At 44.9% G+C, this 20,869-nt stretch overlaps 1 protein-coding gene across 1 annotated transcript in view; it reads right to left on the bottom strand.

Annotated features, from left to right (window-relative positions):
• PRODH (proline dehydrogenase 1) overlaps window positions 1-20,869 on the bottom strand; it is a 264,504-nt gene that overhangs the window by 178,056 nt on the left and 65,579 nt on the right. The window contains exon 3 of the mRNA XM_082253359.1: window positions 9,283-9,317. Within this exon, the coding sequence (XP_082109485.1) occupies window positions 9,283-9,317 (35 nt within the window). The remainder of the gene's footprint in view (window positions 1-9,282; window positions 9,318-20,869) is intronic.

The raw sequence follows: 20,869 nt of genomic DNA, 5'->3' as shown, positions 1-20,869 counted from the left end.
CATCCGAGAAAGTCTGGTCGTTTTCTGTTCCCACACATTTATCAGATACCTGATTGCTATCAGGAAGGGTGATCTTTTCTGGTTGAACCTCAGGGACCGAAGTCACCCGGCTAGAGGCTTCTTGGCCTGTCTAGTCAACCAGATCCGATTCCTGTGGGGAATTGAGACTAATCTTAGGAAAAGGTAAAGGAAAAGATCTATTCAGGGAACGGTGACTACCGCTCCCTGTAGTACTTAAATGTTGGAAGGGAAGAATCGCACCGGTAGTAGTAGTTGATGCTCGATCTAATGTCCTGAATACCGGTGAAAACGTCCCCCCACCCTCAAACCGGGTGGGGGCGCACCTTCAGGCTGTGTACTCCTTTGCTTCGGGTTTGGCTGAGTTGGTCCTCTGTTTGTCCGACCAGCCTTTCTTGAACCCTCCTGGAGGAGTCTTGTCTTTCCCGCTTGTTCCAGCCGGGCGTGCGAACCCTTTATGGGCGGTAAAGAAAGGTCCTCGCTTGTTGCGAGGTCCTTTAGCTTTAGCAGCCTGTGGCAAAAAAGTGCTCTTGCCCCCAGTGGCATCCTTAATGATTTCATCTAGGGTGGCCCCAAATAGACGATTCCCCTGAAAGGGGAGATTCGTCAAGGTCTTTTTGGAACCTAGGTCAGCTGACCAGCATTTTAACCACAGCACACGTGAGGATTACCGCTGACATAGATGCATGCCCTAATAGGGGAGTAGTGTCCAAGGCTGCGTCACAGATAAACTGTAGCCCTTGTATAATCTGTTCCATCAAATCAGATGTTTCCTGGGGAATATCTTTTCCCCTAAGGTCTTGGCGTACCAATCTCGCCCATTCCGTAAGTGTCTGGGAAACTAGACCAATAACAATTACTGGTCTAAATGCTGACCCTATCAGAGAGAAGATGGTGCGGGACTCTGCTTCCATCTTTCGATCCACCGGATCCTTAAAGGACGAAGTGTCCTCCACTGGGATAACCGTGGCTTTATTCAGCCTGGAAATAGGTGGATCCACCACTGGTGGTACCGTCCATTTCTTAATGATGGATTCCTCAAACGGATAGCGTCTAGCAATACGCTTGGAAATAGTAAAGGTACGTTTAGAATGCTCCCATTCTCCTTTAATCTTATTACCAAAACACTTGGGTACAGGAAAAACCTTCACCGTTTTGATGGGCTTGTTAGTACCAAAAGGAATCTCTGTATCAGTTGCTTCTGCCGGTAAAACCTCAAGTTTTAAGGTTTCCTGCACTGCCACAACTAGTGCGTCCACCAATGCTTCTTCCTGAATTATAGCGGGAGAAGAAACGTCCTCCTCACTGTCTGAGGGAGCTTTACCTGAGGTAACAGCCCTTGCAGAGGGACCTGCAACTGCAGTGACCATCTCTGAATCTGAGTCAGAGGTGTCAGATAATATAGGGGTAGGCGGGGGTCGCTTCCTTGACCCTCGTCCCTGACAGGCCGCCTCCACTCGAGCCACCATAGACTCCAAAATTGCTGTAAATGCCTCTACACTCTGTGCACCGGCGGGTCCCGTGGCCCCCTCGAGGGAAACAGGTGGGGGAATTTGTGTGGCAGGGTCCATGATTATTCCAGTAACTTCCCGGATAATATAATTCAAAAATAAAAAACTTTTTTTTTTTTTTCACAGACCCCCAGCGCCACAAAAGCCCCTTAGTGTTACCTGCTAGGGATCCCTATCGATCGAGAGAGAGAGAGAGAGAGAGAGAGAGAGATAGACCCCCAGGCTCACCACTTGATGCTCAGAGTTTAACTGCAACAGGTTACAGCGCTGTCTTGACAAACAGGAAGTCTTTTGGCTGGCTGCCCAGGAAGAAAGGAGGCGGCTCCGCCCCTCTGCACGCCTTCCAGCGCCTCCCCTAGCTCCACGAGGTGTTAGGATCACCTCAAACATGGCCGCCCCCATGCTGGAGACATGAGGCTACGCCAAAATGGCGGCTCGTGCAATCCAGCAAAAAAAATGGCGGCGGCCTGTACCGAATAGCGGTGTGCTGCAGGGCACACAACACTATCTCTGCATGGGGATTTTTGGCGTGGTTGGCGGTACCGGCCCTGGCGGACCTCATGGCCGTTCGGAAGGCCTGCTATAGCTGGAGATTTGACTAGGAAGGCAGTCTACATGCCTGTGGCTTCTGACTGGTAGGTACCTTATTCTTATCACAGTAAGATTCCCAGACTGCCACTGATTACAATCTTTTAAACATGTATACAATTAGATTGTTAGCTCCCAAACCAAGCCTCCTGGCTTTTTGCACATAAAATCACACTCAAAGTAGGGGGATCTGTGCCATGTTATAGGATAGAGGGGGACTCTATCTTACCATACAGAGAGGGGCCCGCATTCACCACAAGACCCGTCAGGGGGAAAAGGGGGAACATACTACTCACCATACCGGAACCAGGCGGGCACCAACTCCTGACAGTACCCCTCTCCACCGGGGCGGGAGGGCTGTCGACCAATACGGACGCCGTGACTCATGGTCTTTGGCGTTTCAGCGAGACGTTTAACTCGCGGGGTCAGTCCCTTAATGGGACTTTGTCGCGGCCGACCCAGCGCGGAGCTATGGCCTGCACGCGCTCGTAGGCTGAACTGGGGTGACCACCGGATCTCAACATCCAGCCCGTCGCCCAGTTCAGCTTTCTTGCTTGAAGATCTCACAGGAACACTGGAGAAAAAAGCTGTCTAAAAAATCTTTTTAAGAAAAAAATCTTGCCAGGACCGAAGATCCCAGCAAGGTATCTAGGTCCTTACTCCTAACTAGACAGAAAATAACTGATTTGCTGAGGCAGAGAGAGAGAGGATATACCCTCTGGGACTGCCCCTAGGGTGTGGCCAGAGCATTTTAATTTCCTGTCTAGTCCTGCTCCTGTGGAGGCAACATAACCCGAAGGTGCTGTATCACCGAGGACTACGTCTGTCAATGAGCGATAGAGAAATTGAAGTTTTGCCTATAAGGGAGAGGGATAGTTGTCAACAATGTCTCTCCAGAAGTGTGAAGATTTGGTCCCAAGTTGCCATGCTTAGATGTGTACTTCTTGCGACAGATGCGAAGGTCATCAGCTCATCCCCCTGTGTTCCAGACACCATTGAATATGCTGATTTACCCCTCTGTTTGATAATGTGTATTGTATTTCATGAGCTCAAGGACGGCCATCTTCCAGTTAATTGGCTCAGGTTGATTGAGTCATTGTCATCTGTTAAGAATACTGTTTGTGGTCGTTATTCCCTAGAAATGTTTATGGACTCACATTGCTTCTGTTCATATGACTAGATAATTAGTTCAGTTCCTGTATACAATTTCATCTACATATGATAATGTATAATTTAACCCCTGACCTGTGTGTAGTAATTTGATGAGGAGGGGGGTGTGTCCATGTGTGCATAAATTGACTGTGTGTCTGTTCAATAAAGCATTTGTTTTTACCCCTTCATGAAGTCTTGACTCATGTTTGGGGGATTGGGAGCTATTTTTACTTCTTGGTGTTATTTCTACTGGGATTTTGGGAGAAGCTGCACGGATCTCTCTCAAAGAGACTATAGGATCCGTTAAGCTACCTGTGCCTGCTGTCACTCATGCTGGCTATACAAAAACAAATGTCTTCCTTCAAAAAAAAAAAAAAAATGGGATTTTTGCCTTACCCTAAAACCCTTTTCTCTGAAGTTCATTGACGGACACAGTCTTCTTGTTCTCAATAGCAGTAGGGTTATGCTGCCCCCTACAGGAGTAGAACACTAGGCAGAAAAAAGTTCTGGCTAAGCCTATGGGCAGTCCCAGGGGGTATACCCTCTCTTTCTGCTATAGGATGTCAGTTTTGTATCAAAGCAGTGTCAGAGAAAACAATACCAGCCCAACTCAATAATAGAGGGGCGGGTACTGCGTCCGTCAATGAGCTTCAGAGAAAAGGATTTTACGGTAAGACAAAAATCCCATTTTCTCTATCATTCATTGACGGACGCAGTCTTCTTGTTTTCAATAGCAGTAGGGACGTCCCAAAGCAGTGCCATAAAACAATGAGGGGTGGGAACAGCAGTAATTCCCCAAGTCTGAACCATAGCCAACAAGGCTAAATAGGACTCCTCAGAACAACAAGATGAGACCCACCTGAAAAAACATGAAACACGCTCAAGGGAGACTAAAAACACCCTTAAAATAGTGGCCTGCAAAACTTTGCGGCCAAAAGGAAGCATCTGCAGATGCCAGCAAATCCACCTTATAAAGCTTCTTGAAAGTATGAACAGACGACCAGGTAGCCGCCTTGAAAACCTGGACCACAGATGCCTGATGGCAAAAAGCCCAGGAAGCACTAAGTGCCCAAGCAGAGTGCGTTTTAACAGGGAAAGGTGGAACCTGACCCTTAATTGAATAAGCCTGTACAACCGTCTGTCTGATCCATCTGGAAACAGGTCCATCCGTGAGGACAAAGTGCGAATCTGACTTTCGAAAAAACTCCGCAGTCGCCAAGTACACCCTGATTGCCCAAACCACATCCAAAGTATGCAATGCAAATTCCTTAGGATGTTTAGGCTTAGGACAAAAAGGAGGGTAACACAACATCCTCATTTAAATGGAAACTGGAAACCACTTTCAGAAGGAAGGACGGATCCGGACGTAGTACCACTTTATCCCTGTGAACCACCAGACAGGGAGAACGACAGGACAACGCCGCCAGTTCCGAAACCCTGCGCGCAGAAGTAATAGCCACCAAGAAGGCCACCTTCTGAGATTAAGTAAGCAGGGGGAATCTTCCAAATATTTTCAAAAGGAGGTTTCTGAAGAACCGACGGCACCAAATTAAGATCCCAAGGTGGCAACGGAGGTCACATCGGAGGAGCCAAATGTCGCACCCCCTGGATAAAATTACATACCAGGGAATGGGTGGCTAATGGCCTTTGGAAAAAAAGTTGCCAAGGCCAAAACCTGACCCTTAATCGTGCTCAAGGCCAAATTTTGATCAACCCCCTGTTGAAGGAAAGCCAAGTTCCGAGCCACTTAGTAAGAGCGAGGGGGAACCCCAAGAAACCCACACCACGCAATATACAATTTCCGAGTGTAATGATTATTCCAGAAGTCGCTTTTCTCGCTTCAATCAGAGTGGGAATCACAGAAGCAGACAATCCCCTGTCCTTCAGCACCTGGCTTTCAACAGCCAAGCTGTCAAAGCCAGCAACAGTAAAGCAGGATGGAAGATTGGTCCTTGAGAAAGCAGATTCTCCCTGAGAGGAAGTCTGCAACTAGCCTGACCAGGACGGTGTACCAAGCCCGACTGAGGTAATCCACCTGCCAATTTTTTAACTCCTGGAATGTGAACTGCAGAGAGAGCTGGAAAAAAGCGTTCCGCCCACCGAAGGATGCCTGCCACCTCCAAGGTCGCAAGGACACATCTGGTGTCCCCTTGGTGATTGACCCAAACCACAGCAGTGGCATTGAGCGATTGAATGTGCACTGGACAGCTCCGAAGGTGCTCCGTTCAAGGTGCTCCAAACCCACCTGAACCATCCTTCTTTCAATCATTGACTGGTCTTCTGGCCCCTCACATACACCTTCCTATACTGTTGGGGGGTGATTTCAATCTAGTGATGGACCCTACGGAAGATAAATCTTCGCCTAAGCTACTCAAATCTCCCAGTCCCTCCCCCTTACTTCCACCCTGACTTCATTTACTGATAGTCTACAGCTTATTGATGTTTGGCGTCTAGCTAATCCTACAGGTAAAGAATACACTTTTTATTCTCCACCCCACGACTCTTCTCCAGGATTGACTATTTCTTTAGCAATTATTTACTGACCCAGTCTCTGCTCTCTCCCTCCATCTTAGATCTAGTAATCTCAGACCATTCCCCAATATCCGTGCTCCTAACTCTCTCGGACTCTCCTTCTAAAATGTGGCGGTTCCCCTCCTACCTTGCCAACAACCCTGACCTGCTGTTATCTCTCCAGACTACTTGGGATAACTTCCTTAAAGACAATGCTGCCCATGCTGACAATTCTGTCTTGCTGTGGGAGACGGGCAAAGCTGTCCTCCGGGGCAAAATTATAGCTTTTGCTTCGGCCTAAAAAAAGAATGCAGACTTCAATTAACTTGCGAGCGAGGCTCTTCGACGAGCTCATTCCCATCTCAAACAGCAAGACTCCCCCACCCACAAAGCTCAGTGGAGAACAGCCAAATCCCAATTTGACAGGTGGGCCTTGGCTCACAAACAATTCCATAAGTCTATACTGGATCTACAATATCACAAATATGGTAACAAATCAGGGAAGCTTTTGGCCCGGCTGTGCAGAGGTCCCTTCCCTCCTACATACATTTATTTTTAATTAAACGCATACACTTTATCCCAGGTGACATCACAGGTAACCTTATAAAATAGCAAGTTCTACCAGGAATACAGATATTCTAAATTCCCTACTGGGGTTGTCTCTGCAACAAGTGGTTGAGGAGCCAACCCGGAGGGAGGCCATTTTGGATTTGGTATTCACAAATGGGGATTCGGTATACGATGTCATTGCAGGCGAAACCTTGGGGTCTAGTGATCACCAGTCAGTGTGGTTTAATATAAGAACTGTGAAAGAGTCACACCACACAAAAACAAAAGTTTTAGATTTTAGAAAAACAGACTTTTCAAAAATGAAATTAGTCATAAATGAGTCCTTATCAGACTGGAACGGATTACATGGAGTCCAGGAGAAATGGGACTGCTTAAAAGGTGCATTATTGAAGGCAACAGAAAATTGCATTAGACTTGTCAGTAAAAGCAAAAAAAGGAAGAGACCACTGTGGTACTCAGCAGAAGTGGCCCAAATCATTAAAAATAAAAAGCTAGCATTTTGTAATTATAAAAAAACCCAGAGCAATGAAGATGAGGAAATCTACAAGATTAGGCAGAAAGAGGCCAAGCAAGTTATAAGAACTTCTAAAGCGCAGGCAGAAGAAAAACTAGCTCAGTCTATGAAAAAGGGGGATAAGACATTCTTCAGATATATAAATGAAAAAAGGAAATTAAAACAAGGAATAACTAAATTAAAAACAAAGGACGGAAGGTATGTAGAAGAGAATAAAGGGCTAGTCGACTGCCTTAATGAATACTTCTGTTCAGTTTTTACAGAAGAAAAAGAAGGAGAAGGACCTCCACTTGAAAGGATGACTAATGAATCGTTTGATGCATGTGTCTTTACAGAAAAAAAAAGACTTTCTAAGATTGCTGTCTAAGGTGAAGACAAATAAGTCACAGGGTCCTGATGAGATACACCCAAAATTATTAAAAGAGCTTAGTGGTGAGCTGGCAAAACCATTAACAGATTTATTTAACCAATCATTAGTAACAGGAGTCGTCCCGGAAGATTGGAAATTGGCAAATGTCGTGCCCATTCACAAGAAAGGTAGTAGGGAGGAATCGAGCAACTATAGACCAGTGAGTCTGACATCAATAGTAGGCAAATTAATGGAAACCCTATTAAAGGATAGGATTGTGGAACATCTTAAATCCCATGGATTGCAAGATGAAAAACAACATGGGTTTACTTCAGGGAGATCATGTCAAACAAATCTTATAGATTTTTTTGACTGGGTGACTAAAATAATAGACGGTGGAGGTGCAGTAGACATTGCATATCTAGATTTTAGTAAGGCTTTTGACACTGTCCCACATAGAAGACTTATCAATAAACTGCAGTCATTGAGCATGGACTCCCATATTGTTGAGTGGATTAGGCAGTGGCTGAGTGACAGACAACAGAGGGTTGTAGTCAATGGAGAACATTCAGAACAAGGTCATGTTACCAGTGGGGTACCTCAGGGATCTGTACTGGGACCAATTTTGTTTAATATCTTCATAAGTGATATTGCAAAAGGCCTCGATGGTAAGGTTTGTCTTTTTGCTGATGACACAAAGATATGTAACAGGGTTGATGTTCCTGGAGGGAAACGCCAAATGGAAAAGGATTTAGGAAAACTAGAAGAATGGTCAGAACTCTGGCAACTGAATTTTAATGTGGATAAGTGCAAGATAATGCCCCTGGGGCGTAAAAACCCAAGGGCAGAATATAGAATATTTGACACAGTCCTGACCTCAGTATCTGAGGAAAGGGATTTAGGAGTAATTATTTCAGAAGACTTAAAGGTGGGAAGACAATGTAATAGAGCAGCACGAAATGCCAGCAGAATGCTTGGATGTATAGGGAGAGGTATAAGCAGTAGAAAGAGAGAAGTGCTTATGCCTCTGTACAGAACACTGGTGAGACCTCACTTGGAGTATTGTGCGCAGTACTGGAGGCCATATCTCCAGAAGGATATAGATACTCTAGAGAGAGTTCAGAGAAGAGCTACTAAACTAGTACATGGATTGCAGGAAAAAACTTACCAGGAAAGGTTAAAAGGACCTTAACATGTATAGCTTGGAAGAAAGAAGAGACAGAGGGGATATGATAGAAACTTTTAAATACATAAAGGGAATCAACTCGGTAAGGAGGAGAGCATATTTAAAAGAAAAACTACCACAAGAGGACACAGTTTTAAATTAGAGGGGCAAAGGTTTAAAAGTAATATGAGGAAGTATTATATTTAGAGAGTAGTGGATGCATGGAATAACCTTCCTGCAGAAGTGGTAGCTGCAAATACAGTGAAGGAGTTTAAGCATGCATGGGGTAGGCATAAGGCTATCCTTCATATAAGATGGGGCTAGAGACTATTCATAGGATTCAGATATATTGGGCAGACTAGATGGGCCAAGTGGTTCTTATCTGCCGACACATTCTATGTTTATTCCTAAGGTAGAAAGTGAATATTATTTCTCTTTTTTTTATATCTGCTGGGGAATGGGATTTATATTTGTGGTTTTACCCATAGTAGAATTAGACTTTAAATAGCAAACTAATCTATGAACCTTGTAAGGAATTGCAGTTTTTTTTCATAGTTTAATTTTCTCTCTTCAGTGATTTTTAGCTTGTCTGTTTACATTTTAGCTGCGAGCTGCGGTTTCCTTCACAGAGAAGCAGCTGGTCATGCTTGCTACTATTTTAAAATGTCATGCAGAACATGTGTAATTGGAGTTCAGCATGCAAGTACATGCAAAGTTCCCAGAATAATTGGAACAGGAGAGAACATCCTCCTCTGATTTGTGTTGTTGGTTGGAGCCAATATGTGATTGTTACACAAGCTTTTTGACCCTTTGCAGCAGAGCATGATCAGTCCAAATCAATATTTCTTACACAAACTCTTCATACAGCAACACTAGCACAAATAAGAGAAATAAGAGCCCTTACCAACATTTTCCTTTTCCGCTTCAGCAGTACATGATCTACAAGACAAACAACAAAAGTTTAAGCTTGATTCCACATATTCCTTCCAATAATGTTCAGTAAATAATATCTGCTTTTACACATTTAGCAACAGAGGAGACTTTACATTTTATTTGGAATTTGCTTCTGCACCTGACAGAAATTTTAGTATTGTGTGAGTGCGCCAAATTCACTTTGAGCTATTGATCTCTGTAAACAGAGAGATAAGATAAGAGACTATATGACACTAAAATAGCTATAAATGATATTGTACATTATATATATATATATATATATATATATCCAAAACTGGTTTAGAGGCAGAGACCCATGATTGCCTCTAAACCAGCTTTGGATTTCTTTGTAGGTGAGCACCTGGGCACTTCAAGCATTGAGTACTGTGGCTACCTTTGAAACTACATTTTTTAGAAATATATATATATATATATATATATATATATATTATACACACATACACACATATACACACACACCTCAAAAAAAATACAAGGAACATCTTTCAGAGTAAAACATCAAGTCAATTAAACTCCTGGTATATATATATTGATCTGGTCAGTTAAGTAGCAGAGAGGGTTGTTAATCAGTTCCAGCTGCTTTGATCTTAATGAAGTTAACAGGTTCACTAGATGGGTAACAATGAGACCAAAACAGGAATGGTTTTACAGGTGGAGGCCAGTGACATTTTTCCCCTACTCATCTTTTCTGTTTTTCACTAGTTTTGCATTTGGCGAAGGTCAGTGTCACTACTGGTAGCATGAGGCAATACCTGAACCTTATAGGAGGTTGCACAAGCAGTCCAACTCCTCCAGGATGGCACATCAATATGTGCCATTGCCAGGTTTGCTGTGTCCACCAGCACAGTCTCAAGAGCATGGAGGAGATTACAGGAAACCGGCAGTTACTCTAGGAGGGCTGGACAGGGCAGTAGAAGGTCCTTAACCCATCAGCAGGACCGGTATCTGCTCCTTTGTGCAAGGAGGAACAGGAGCAGCACTGCCAAAGTCCTACAAAATGATCACCAGCAGGACACTGGTGTGAATATCTCTGACCAAACAATCACAAAAAGACTTCATAAGGGTGGCCTGAGAGCCCAATGTCTTCTAGTGGGCCCTGCGCTTACTGCCCGGCACCACGGAGCTTGATTGGCATCAGTCATAGCCTTTTTTGAAGTCTGATCTGCAGACCAGCACTTGAGCTAAAAGACACGCCGAAGGACTACCGCCAAAACAGAGGCGAGGCAAGCTCACTGCCGGGCACCATGGAACTTGATTGCCATTTATCACTGAACACCAGAATTGGCAGGTCTGCCACTGGCGCCCTGTGCTTTTTACAGATGAGAGCAGGTTCACCCTGAGCACATGTGACAAACGTGAAAGGGTCTGGAGAAGCCGTGGAGAATGTTATGCTGCCTGGAACATCTTTCAGTACGACCAGTTTCGTGGTGGGTTGGTGATGGTCTGGGGAGGCATATCCATGCATGGAGGGATGCATGGTGGGACGCACAGACCTCTACAGACTAGACAATGCCACTCTGACTGCCATCAGGTATCAGGATGAAATCCTTGGACCCATTGTCAAACCCTATGCTGGTGCAGTGGGTCTTGGGTTCCTCCTGATGCATGACAATGCCTGGCCTCATGTGGCTTGATTATGTAGCCAGTTCCTGGAGGATGAAGTTGATACCACTGTATGCCCCCCACGCTCGCCTGACCTAATTCCAATAGAACACCTCTTTGACATTATTTTTCTGGTCTATCCAACGCCGCTAGGTTGCACCTTAGTCTGTTCAGGAGCTCAGTGATGCCCTGGTCCAGATCTGGGAGGAAATACCCAAGTACACTGTCCAACGTCTCATTAGGGGCATGACCCCAACATTGTCAGGCATGCATACAAGCACATGAGGGGCTATAAAGACTACCGAGTACCATTTTGAGTTGCTGCAATGAAATTTCAGCAAAATGGACTAGCCTTCTGCATAATTTTTTCACTTTGATTTTTGGGGTGTCTCTGAATTCAGCCCCCTTTAGGTTGAGGATTTTAATTTCCATCAAACAATGTGGCATCCTTTCTTTCCTAGCACATTGCCAGGGGACAATAGCGAAACTCAATCTTGTAGCCGGATCGAATGACTTTGTGAACCCACTTGTCTTGCACTACGGAAGTCCATGGGTCCGGAAACCAGCAAAGACGTCCCCCCACCCCCAATACGGGTGAGGGTGCACCTTTCATGCTGAAGGAGCCTTGTCCAATTTTGCTTGCCAGACCAGATTAGTTTGGATCCTCCTGAAGAGGTCCTGAAAGGCTTCAAGCCTTTGTCAATCGACCCTGAGGGATGAAAAAACTTCTTATGAGACGAGGAGGGCCCACGTCTACAACGAGGTTCCTTGCCCTTAGTAGCCTGCAGAAGAAAAAAGTACTCTTTCCCCTGTGAGACCTTTAACCACTTGCCGACCGGTCACGTTGACCGTACTGCGGCAAAGTGGCTCGATATGGTCGCTGGACTCCTCCCCTTGTGGGCGGCGCACGCGCGCCGCCGGAGGCTCGCTCGCTCCGCTGTTTTCAGTCACAGCGGGAGTCGGGCCAGGGGAGGAGCGGCGGTGATCACCGCCGCTCTTCCCCGATCATCGCGGATCGAGTGTGGAGATCCATCTGCTTTTGTAAACAAAGTGGGCGGTTCTCCTAAGTGACAGGCAGGGTCAGATTGCAGGATTCAGCATAGCATCCCCCCACACACGTTAGTAAGCACAAGGCATACATTAACCCCTTGATCACCAATAAAAGTTAACCCCTTCCCTGCCAGTGTCATTTTTACAGTAACAGTGCATATTTATAGCACTGATTACTGTAGTAATGTCACTGGTACCCCAAAAAGTGTCAAAAATGTCAGTCAAGGGTCCGATCTTTCCGCCGCAATGTCGCAGTCCCGCAAAAAAAAAAAAAAAAAATCGCAGATCGCCGCCATTACCAGTTATAAAAAAAAAAACAATAAAAATTACATACATTTCCTGTAGTTGGTAGCTGCGATAACTTTTGCGCAAACCAATCAAAATACTCTTATTGCGATTTTTTTTACCAAAAATATGTAGCGGAAAACAAATTGGCCTAAAATGTTTAGAAATTTTGATTTTTACTTTTTTTTTTGGGGAATTTCATATAAAAAAAATTTGAAAAATATTGTTATTTTTTCAAAATTGTCGCTCTTTTTTTGTTTATAGCGCAAAAAGTAAAAATCACATAGGTGATCAAATACCACCAAAAGAAAGCTCTATTTGTGAGGAAAAAAAGGACGTAAATTTAATTTGAGTACAGCATCGCACAACCGTGCAATTGTCCGTTAAAATAACGCAGTGCCGAATCGCAAAATATAGCCTGGTCAGGAATGGGGTAAAATCTTCCGGTCTTAAAGCGGTTAAAAATACGCTCATTGAAACATTTTTTGTCAAAGACATGTAGCTAAATACATTTTGGCGTGGTTTATAAGGGAGCCCTTCTTACACGAACCACCAATCTAATGACCACTAGTTTATGTTCTGGCCAATAAAATTGAGTTTTATTTCATAAATACTACTATAAATCTTATTAAGCAGGGATGTTAAAAAAAAAAAAAAAAAAAATTCCTCGTGGCTGTCAAAGTTGCCTGAAATATGAAATGTTTTATTTCAGGATTTTATGTACAGTAAAAAGGTAGAAAAAAACTGCTGTGGAATATAATTTCAATTTGGTTTGTGCCAGTTTCTACATATAAGCCAATACAATTCCTATATATCAGGAAAGTGTTACGAATATATACTGTGCCATGATGCAGATATGGTAAAAACAGTGCAGCGCTAGAACTTTAAATGAACAATAAAATCAAAGAATAGAGTCCATAATCAAAAAGTCAGATGTAAGAAGATCTAGGGGGTGATAGTCCACTTAGAGTGCAATGAATCCCGATGCAATCCAGAGGAGCCAGGTGCAGATAGCAGCAAACACACACCCTCCACCTTTCAGAGTGGCCTCTCACCTCAGTTTGGTATTAAACAGGCATTGCAGACACAGCCCACAGGTAGGTAGATAGATCCCAGACCTCCAATCTCTGGATATTCCCTCCTATGGTCAGTGATGGACACAATATCCCAAATAGGCTCAGATGCCTACACTGCTCAAGCATTACAATCCTGAATAGCTCTCCGGTGACCAGGGTAACATATGGAAAGAGACATCCAGGATAGTGTAATACTGACTTTATTTATAGAATAAAAGCACATAAAATGGACTCTTACTTGAATTCAAATTAAACAAGGCATGTAACAGCAATAGACCGGGGCAGCGGGACAGACTCGGTCTCGATCGGTCTCCGAGGAGGAGTGAAGCGTCTGACGTCACCCGCTGGCACGGAGGAGACCGATCGAGACAGAGTCTGTCCCGCTGCCCCGGTCTATTGCTGTTACATGCCTTGTTTAATCTGACTTTTTGATTATGGACTCTATTCTTTGATTTTTATTGTTCATTTAAAGTTCTAGCGCTGCACTGTTTTTACCATATCTGCATATTATCTGAGGTTTTGTTACTGTACCTTGTTAGTGTTCAGCTGCTATTTGGTAGGGCTGAGCGCTGATATTTTTTCTACTTGTATTTGTGCCATGATGCAACACACAAAAGTAAGTGCCGGTTCACATTTATGCGATGCGGGAACGCTGCGAACATACAGCATGTTCCCGCATCGCATCCGCACAACAGGCAGTTCACATTGCCATATGCCACCGCTGGGGGTGTCAATGCAGAGTTAACTACATCCCAAGATCAGATCGCATATCGCAGTGCGATCTGAAAGTTTGTACAGAATCGGATCGCGCTAGTGTGAACCACCATGCGATCTGATTCTGCTGCGGACCAAAAAAAGGGTCCTGTGCGTATTTTAGTGCCATTGCGGTGCAAATTCAGCCATACAAACTGTATGGTTGAATTTGCAGCGCACAGACATCGCATGTAATTTTAGGAGCAGTGCGCTCCGAATTACATGCGATCTCTGTGTTCGCACAAATGTGAACCGGCACTCACTGGTCAAAATTAGCATTGAGCATGTGGAATCTGCATTTAAAATGAATCTGTATGAGCTAGTATACATTTTGTACATGAATTTTAAGACCAATGGTTAGACCTGATATTGCTCAGCATACTTTTCGGACCATCAATAGAGAAACCTATATTATTTCCCATGCATGGTAAAGTCCACATTAAATAGATTAAAAAGGGCAGAGTTATCTTATATATAACACAGGAAGCAGTAAATGTTTTGACAAAGCAGCTGACATTTAAAATCATTAGTGCTTAAATTGAGGGCAGAATATATAACCTCAAGTTTAAGCATGACGGAAAGTCACAAACTGTATCAGATAACAGTCTAACACAAACTTAACTTCACTGACGTAAATTCAGTCATGCGTCTAGAAAAAAAAAAAAAAGTTAAGCAACTGCCGCCCTTGTTCCAGCCAATGGAATGAGGGGGTGTAAGAGGGGTGTGAACGTGATGTTTTCATTTGCACGTTATGTAATAACCTGGCACAGGCTGTAATCCTGCAGTTGCTTATATAAAGACAAAAAGGAGCTAGCAAACAACTTGTAACTTTTTAGAAACCTTAATGCAGCTTAATAAAAATAAAAAAATAAAAAAACTGTCAATCTGACAAAACAGAGACTAGAGATACTGAATTCAGGAAATTCACCATTATGAGTGATCGTGGGAAGAAAGCAATACTACAAGGCAGACAATACAGAATGTCAATGTGACATTTTGGACATTGTTACCTGCAGATGTCCCAGCAGCAGTTAGTTTTCTTATGGGAATCAAATACATATCCATGTAAACTTTAAATTAAAAAGGAAACTAAGCTTGCAAACTATATATTCACATCACATTAAATCAAGACAAAACAAAAATAGCTGCTACTATATAACATTTGTTCATTTTAGCTCTTGGAGAATTCTGCCAAAAGCTTGTTCTTGCTTCGTTATTACATTACTGCCCATCAACACATTGTTTTTGGAGTTTGTTTATAGTAAAAAAAAAAAAAAAAAAAAAAAAAACGTAATTTTTGTAAAATCTTACCTGTAAAATTCCTTTCTCCAAGTCCATCGACAGTCGCCGCTGCCTCCAAGTCATCACTGTTGGGTATTGACTTCCGCTCCGCAGGAGTAGCTAGCCATAAAGACTTAGTCAAAAGAACAAAGGCATTTGCATATACACACCCATGGGAGCTGTCCCATCTGGTCAATACCCCCCTGCAGTGACCACTCCCAACTCAGTTTGGTAGCATAGCAGTAGGTAATAAGAACCCCAAAAGAGGGGCGGGGGCGGCGACTGTCGGAGGACTCAGAGAAAGGAATTTTACAGGTAAGATTTTACAAAAATTCTGTTTTCTCTTACGTCCTCTGACAGTCGCCGCCGCCTCTAAGTCATCACTGTTGGGATGTCCCAAAGCAGTATAGACATGAGGGGTGGGAGACGCAACCTTAGAAAAAAGGCAACGCAGTACCCACATCAGAGAAAGGAACCTTACATGACAGTAAGAGAACCTGCTGGGCAAACAGAAAACAATGCTCAACAGGAGCAACAGCCCAGGAAAGCAAATACCAACAGCCAGGGACTCACAAAAAAATAAGGGTCCTTCATGGCACAGCCGCACTAAGAAGCTTGCGGCCAAAGGAAGCATCAGCTGATGCCAGAACATCTACTTTGTAGAACTTGGAAAAAGTGTGCACCGACGACCAAGTCGCAGCCTTGCACACCTGGGCCACCAAGGCCCGATGCCAATAGGTCCAGGTCGCACTCACAGATCTGGTAGAGTGCGCCTTAACAGGGAAAGGGGGGAACCCGTTCCTTCAAGGCGTAAGCCTGTTCAATGGGCTGTCTGATCCATTTGGCAATAGTCGCTGCAGATGCAGCCATGCCCTTCCGAGGTCCCTCAGGAAGGACAAAGAGGGAATCCGTCTTCCGAAAAGATTCCGTAGACTACAGGTAAACCCTGATCGCCCTGACAACATCCAAGGAGTGCAGAGCAACCTCCTTAGGATGCTTAGGCTTTGTACAAAGCGAAAGCAGGACAATGTCCTCATTAATGTGGAACTCAGAGACCACCTTAGGAAGAAAGGAGGGATGCGGACGCAAGACCACCTTATCCCGGTGAATCACCAAGTATGGAGAACGGCAAGATAACGCTGCCAGCTCCGACACCCTGCGAGCCGAAGTGATCTCCACCAAAAAAGGCAACCTTCTTAGACAGCAGAGACAACGATATATCCTGAATGTTTTCAAAGGGAACACGCTGTAACACGGACAGAACGAAGTTCAAGTCCCATGGAGGTAAGGGCTCCTTCCTGGGAGGAGCCAAATGTCGCACACCTTGTATGAAGGTGCGAACCAGAGAATGAGACGCCGCAGGGCATTGGAAAAGAATAGCCAGTGCGAACACCTGGCCCTTGATCGTGGCCAGCGCCAGGCGCTGGTCCACCCCAGACTGAAGGAAAGCCAACATTCTCGACACTGAGTACGAGCGAGGGGAGAACCCCCTGGACTCACACCGGGCGAAATAAGCCTTCCAAGTACGGTAATAGATCTTACCAGAGGAGGTTTTCCTAGCCTTGACAAGGGTAGGAATGACTTCAGAAGAGAACTGTTTTCCGCGAGGACTGGTCAGCCGACCAGCTCTTCCGCCATATCAGTCGCCGGTTAGGCACCGAGACACTAGAGAGGCGTGCCACTAAAGGGGCCTCATTTATGGCCGCATCACACAAATACATGATTCCTTGGTGAATTTGATCCACCATTTCCAGCCAGGCAGGCGGAACATCATCAGACACGAGGTTGCTCCAAAGCACACTAGTCCATTCAGCCACCGCCTGAGCCACCAAAACGGACGCGAAAATGGGTCTGAGCAACGAGCCCGCCACCGTATAGGAATGGCGGCCTAGAGACTCCAACCGCCGGTCCGTGGGATCCCGGAAAACCTGGGTATCCTCAGAAGGAACCAATGAAGCCTTGTTTAACATGGCCACAGTGTGATCTACCTGTGGAGGCACACACCATCGTGATTCCGTAGCCGGAGCGAAGGGACAAAGCAATTTGAACCGACTAGGCACCAGGAATGGACGTTTTAACGTGCGCCATATTTCATTAACCATGTAATGAAACTCAGCGGGGCAGGGAAAAACCTGCGCCGACTTGCGGGTCCTGTGCGTCCCAAATGAGGACACAACGCCCGGAGGACTGGGCTCATCCTTTAAATGCAGTGTTTCCTTAACAGAAAACAATGAATTCATCCATGGTCGCCCGCTCTTCAGGCGACCCCGGGGAAGAGGTATCAACCCCTTCCACCTCTGCCTCCCCCTCAGACCCCAGCGGGTCCAAGGATGAGCGAGACCCTGAAAAGGGCACGCTTGCAGCAGCAGCCATATCACCATCTGAATCAGAGGAGAGAGACAATCTGAGCCTCTTTTTTAGCAGCACGTTCAGTCATCAGCATTTCCATGATTGACACCAAGGACGCCACTACAGCGGCCAAATCCGGTCTCAGAGGGGCCACAGGAGAACTGGGAACCCCCACCAGTCCTGAGAATCTATTGCTCAAATGACAAACAACCGTGCAAAAAACGTTTGTACTGCCCCTTTAAGATCGCTGCGGAGAGCGCAGCCCACCACTACAGCTACAGTGACAAAGACCCCCAAACAGGAGAAGACAAAACTGAGCTAGAAATGACAATACAGAAAAAATATTGAGAGCAATAATCTGCAGAGCCCCGCAGAGTGTTGCCACCGATGTCCTTGCTGCTAGAGTAGGCTGAACGTATGTATAGGCTGCATGACTCAGGGAAAATGGCTGCCCGATAGGATTGCATGGAAGGCTCCGCCAAAATGGCCGCCGAACATGCGGTCGGAACGATCGTTCGGCTACCGCAAAATGGCGGCGAATGGCGCCAAAAACAGCATGTAGATAGCCCACAAAGAAGCCCAACATGCCTGCCCATACTTAAAATGGCGGACCGCGCGGATTCACCCGCTGCGGTCGCCACACACTCAGTCTGCACCCCCACCAACACCGAAGTGACACAGGGAAGGGGACCCCCAAAAACACACAGCACCACATGTACAAGCGATCCCCCGCAGGGACCGCATCAGGGAGTCACACAGGCACAGACATGGGGAACACACAGCAACACAGACTGCCACCCCAGACAGAGTCCCCACACAGAAGTACTTACCTGTACCAGATGGCGTGGGGAGCCTCTCAGAATGGAAAGCCGCTGTCCTCATCTGACAGGGAATGCCGTTAGCCAGGGACATTGCACTGCAGCATCGCAGATGTGTCCAGTGAGGTAGCCACCTCACGGCTGCATCCCTGCTGCGAGCAGGGATGGGTCGTTCATAATGCCAGGGCGAACCATAGCTGAACGCTCGATGGCAGGCTGGGGGTCCATCTGACCCTCTGCCCTGGAGACCCAGGGCGGCCAGTCCGAATCCCGGCACCGCATGAATCCATCTTCTTCCGAAGAGTCGACTAAAACTAAAGCTGACAAAATAAACAGCTAGTAAAGTAAGAAAAAACTGACATTTTCAAAGAAAATCAAATAAAAGATTAGATAGGCTGAGACTTTAGCCCCAGCACAGGGAAGTCTAACTACTCCTGACGCTAGGCAGATTAAAACTGAGTTGGGAGTGGTCACTGCAGGGGGGTATTGACCAGATGGGACAGCCCCCATGGGTGTGTATATACAAATGCCTTTGTTCTTTTGACTTAGTCTTTATGCCTAGCTACTCCTGCGGAGCAGAAGTCAATACCCAACAGTGATGACTTAGAGGCGGCGGCGAATGTCGGAGGACGTAAGAGAAAAAAGCTTTAACCAGCATTTTCAAAAACAAATGCCACCATATTCTAACCTTAGCACTGGCTTTTTTTAATGTTTTTCTAATTTTTCTTTATCTAATCTTGATATGCCACACCTGTGAGGTGGATTGATTATCTCGGCAAAGGAGAAGTGCTCACTAACACAGATTTAGACAGATTTGTGAACAATATTTTAGAGAAATAGGCCTTTTGTGTACATAGAAAAAAGTGGGGGCAAAAACAAAAGTGTTGCGTTTATAATTTTTGCTCAGTGTAATTGAAGTGACCCCTAAATATTACCAGATGCAATAAATAAATAAATGAATAAAACAAACACGTGTCCATAAATTCCAGTGTGTACAAATTGTGGATAGTGCAAATCCTTATATTGTGTTCTTAGTGATCCACCTCCATGACCAAAAAACTACAAGCAAAAAATGTATTGACTCCTTATTGCTAAGCAGGTCATAAGAGGTACAGTAGATGCAATACACAAACTGGCACTACTAAGTATGGCTAGGATCTCCAGCTCGTCCATTCTAGATATACAGTTTATGACTCTTCAACCAGGTCTCACCAGCCAGCTGTAATACCTAAAAAAACGACCACCAGACACTGCTAGAACCACCAACGTTTCCATTCCTCATCAGAGTTATTGTATCAAAAAGGCAAGGCACAATATCCATAGCTTAGCAAATTAAAAAAAGCACTTCATTACATAGTAAAAAGTTTTTCACGTACATTTAAGATAAATAATCATATGAAAGCTGCCAGCTATCAGTAAAACAGACCCCCACACCATCCAAATTTTTAAGAATGGCGTCCGACGTCAATTACCATCTCAATGCATTTCTTTACAAGGACTTCCTCAGCAAACAGTGCACACCAGAGAACTATATGCCAACTGCTAGAATAAAAGTGTTTCTAAAGTCAAGATAATTTTACCTAAATGCATTCTCTGCATTCAGGTACAAAATGTCCCAGCAGTTGTATCGCGTCCCAACTCCCTAAACATTTACCCGAGTCTCCTCTCGATTTAGCGCTGTGCCCATTTGCAGCTGTGCTCTCCCCTTTTCCACTTTTCACAGAAAAGAGGCAGCAGCGGGAGCCATTGTCTCCTGCTGCTGTCATATACTGTGAGGGAAAGAGGGCAGGGCTGAGCTACACGGTGTGTGCCTATGGACGCACACAGCCTGACTCAGGAGTGTGTCCGCATGAGTGCTCCCACAACAGTTTACTTACTCTGGGGTCATTCGCAAAAGAGGAGTGCAGCGCACTAGTGGGGACCATGGAAGAGTCGCTAAGCGATCATCTGTGCAATGCCATTGCACAGAGAGGGCAATTATTACTTTTATTTTAGGGGAAAACAAATATTCTTCATAACCACTTGAAGTGACAGCTTCCTGATTTTAAAACTGTAAAAAAAAAAACGTAACAAAAAATGTTCCCATTTCTTTAAAGGATTAAGCAATACTGACTAGCCAAATCAAGCTTGGGGCATTTTTTATTTCTGGCTACCAATAGCAGTGTGTGTTTTTAACAGAGACTACATAAAGACTATGGCTTTCAGACAAACAGAGCATATCTGGCAGGCCTGTAGTGCTTGGACCTACCGTCAACCTAAAATAATTGGCCTCATCACCTTCCCAAAGGTTATAGGCTAAATATCACCAAATGATCAGTAAACT

Source organism: Pelophylax lessonae, assembly GCF_965119305.1.
Source record: "Pelophylax lessonae genome assembly, chromosome: 1".
NCBI classification, from domain to species: domain Eukaryota; kingdom Metazoa; phylum Chordata; class Amphibia; order Anura; family Ranidae; genus Pelophylax; species Pelophylax lessonae.
This window is presented reverse-complemented; position numbering and strand designations above follow the sequence as displayed.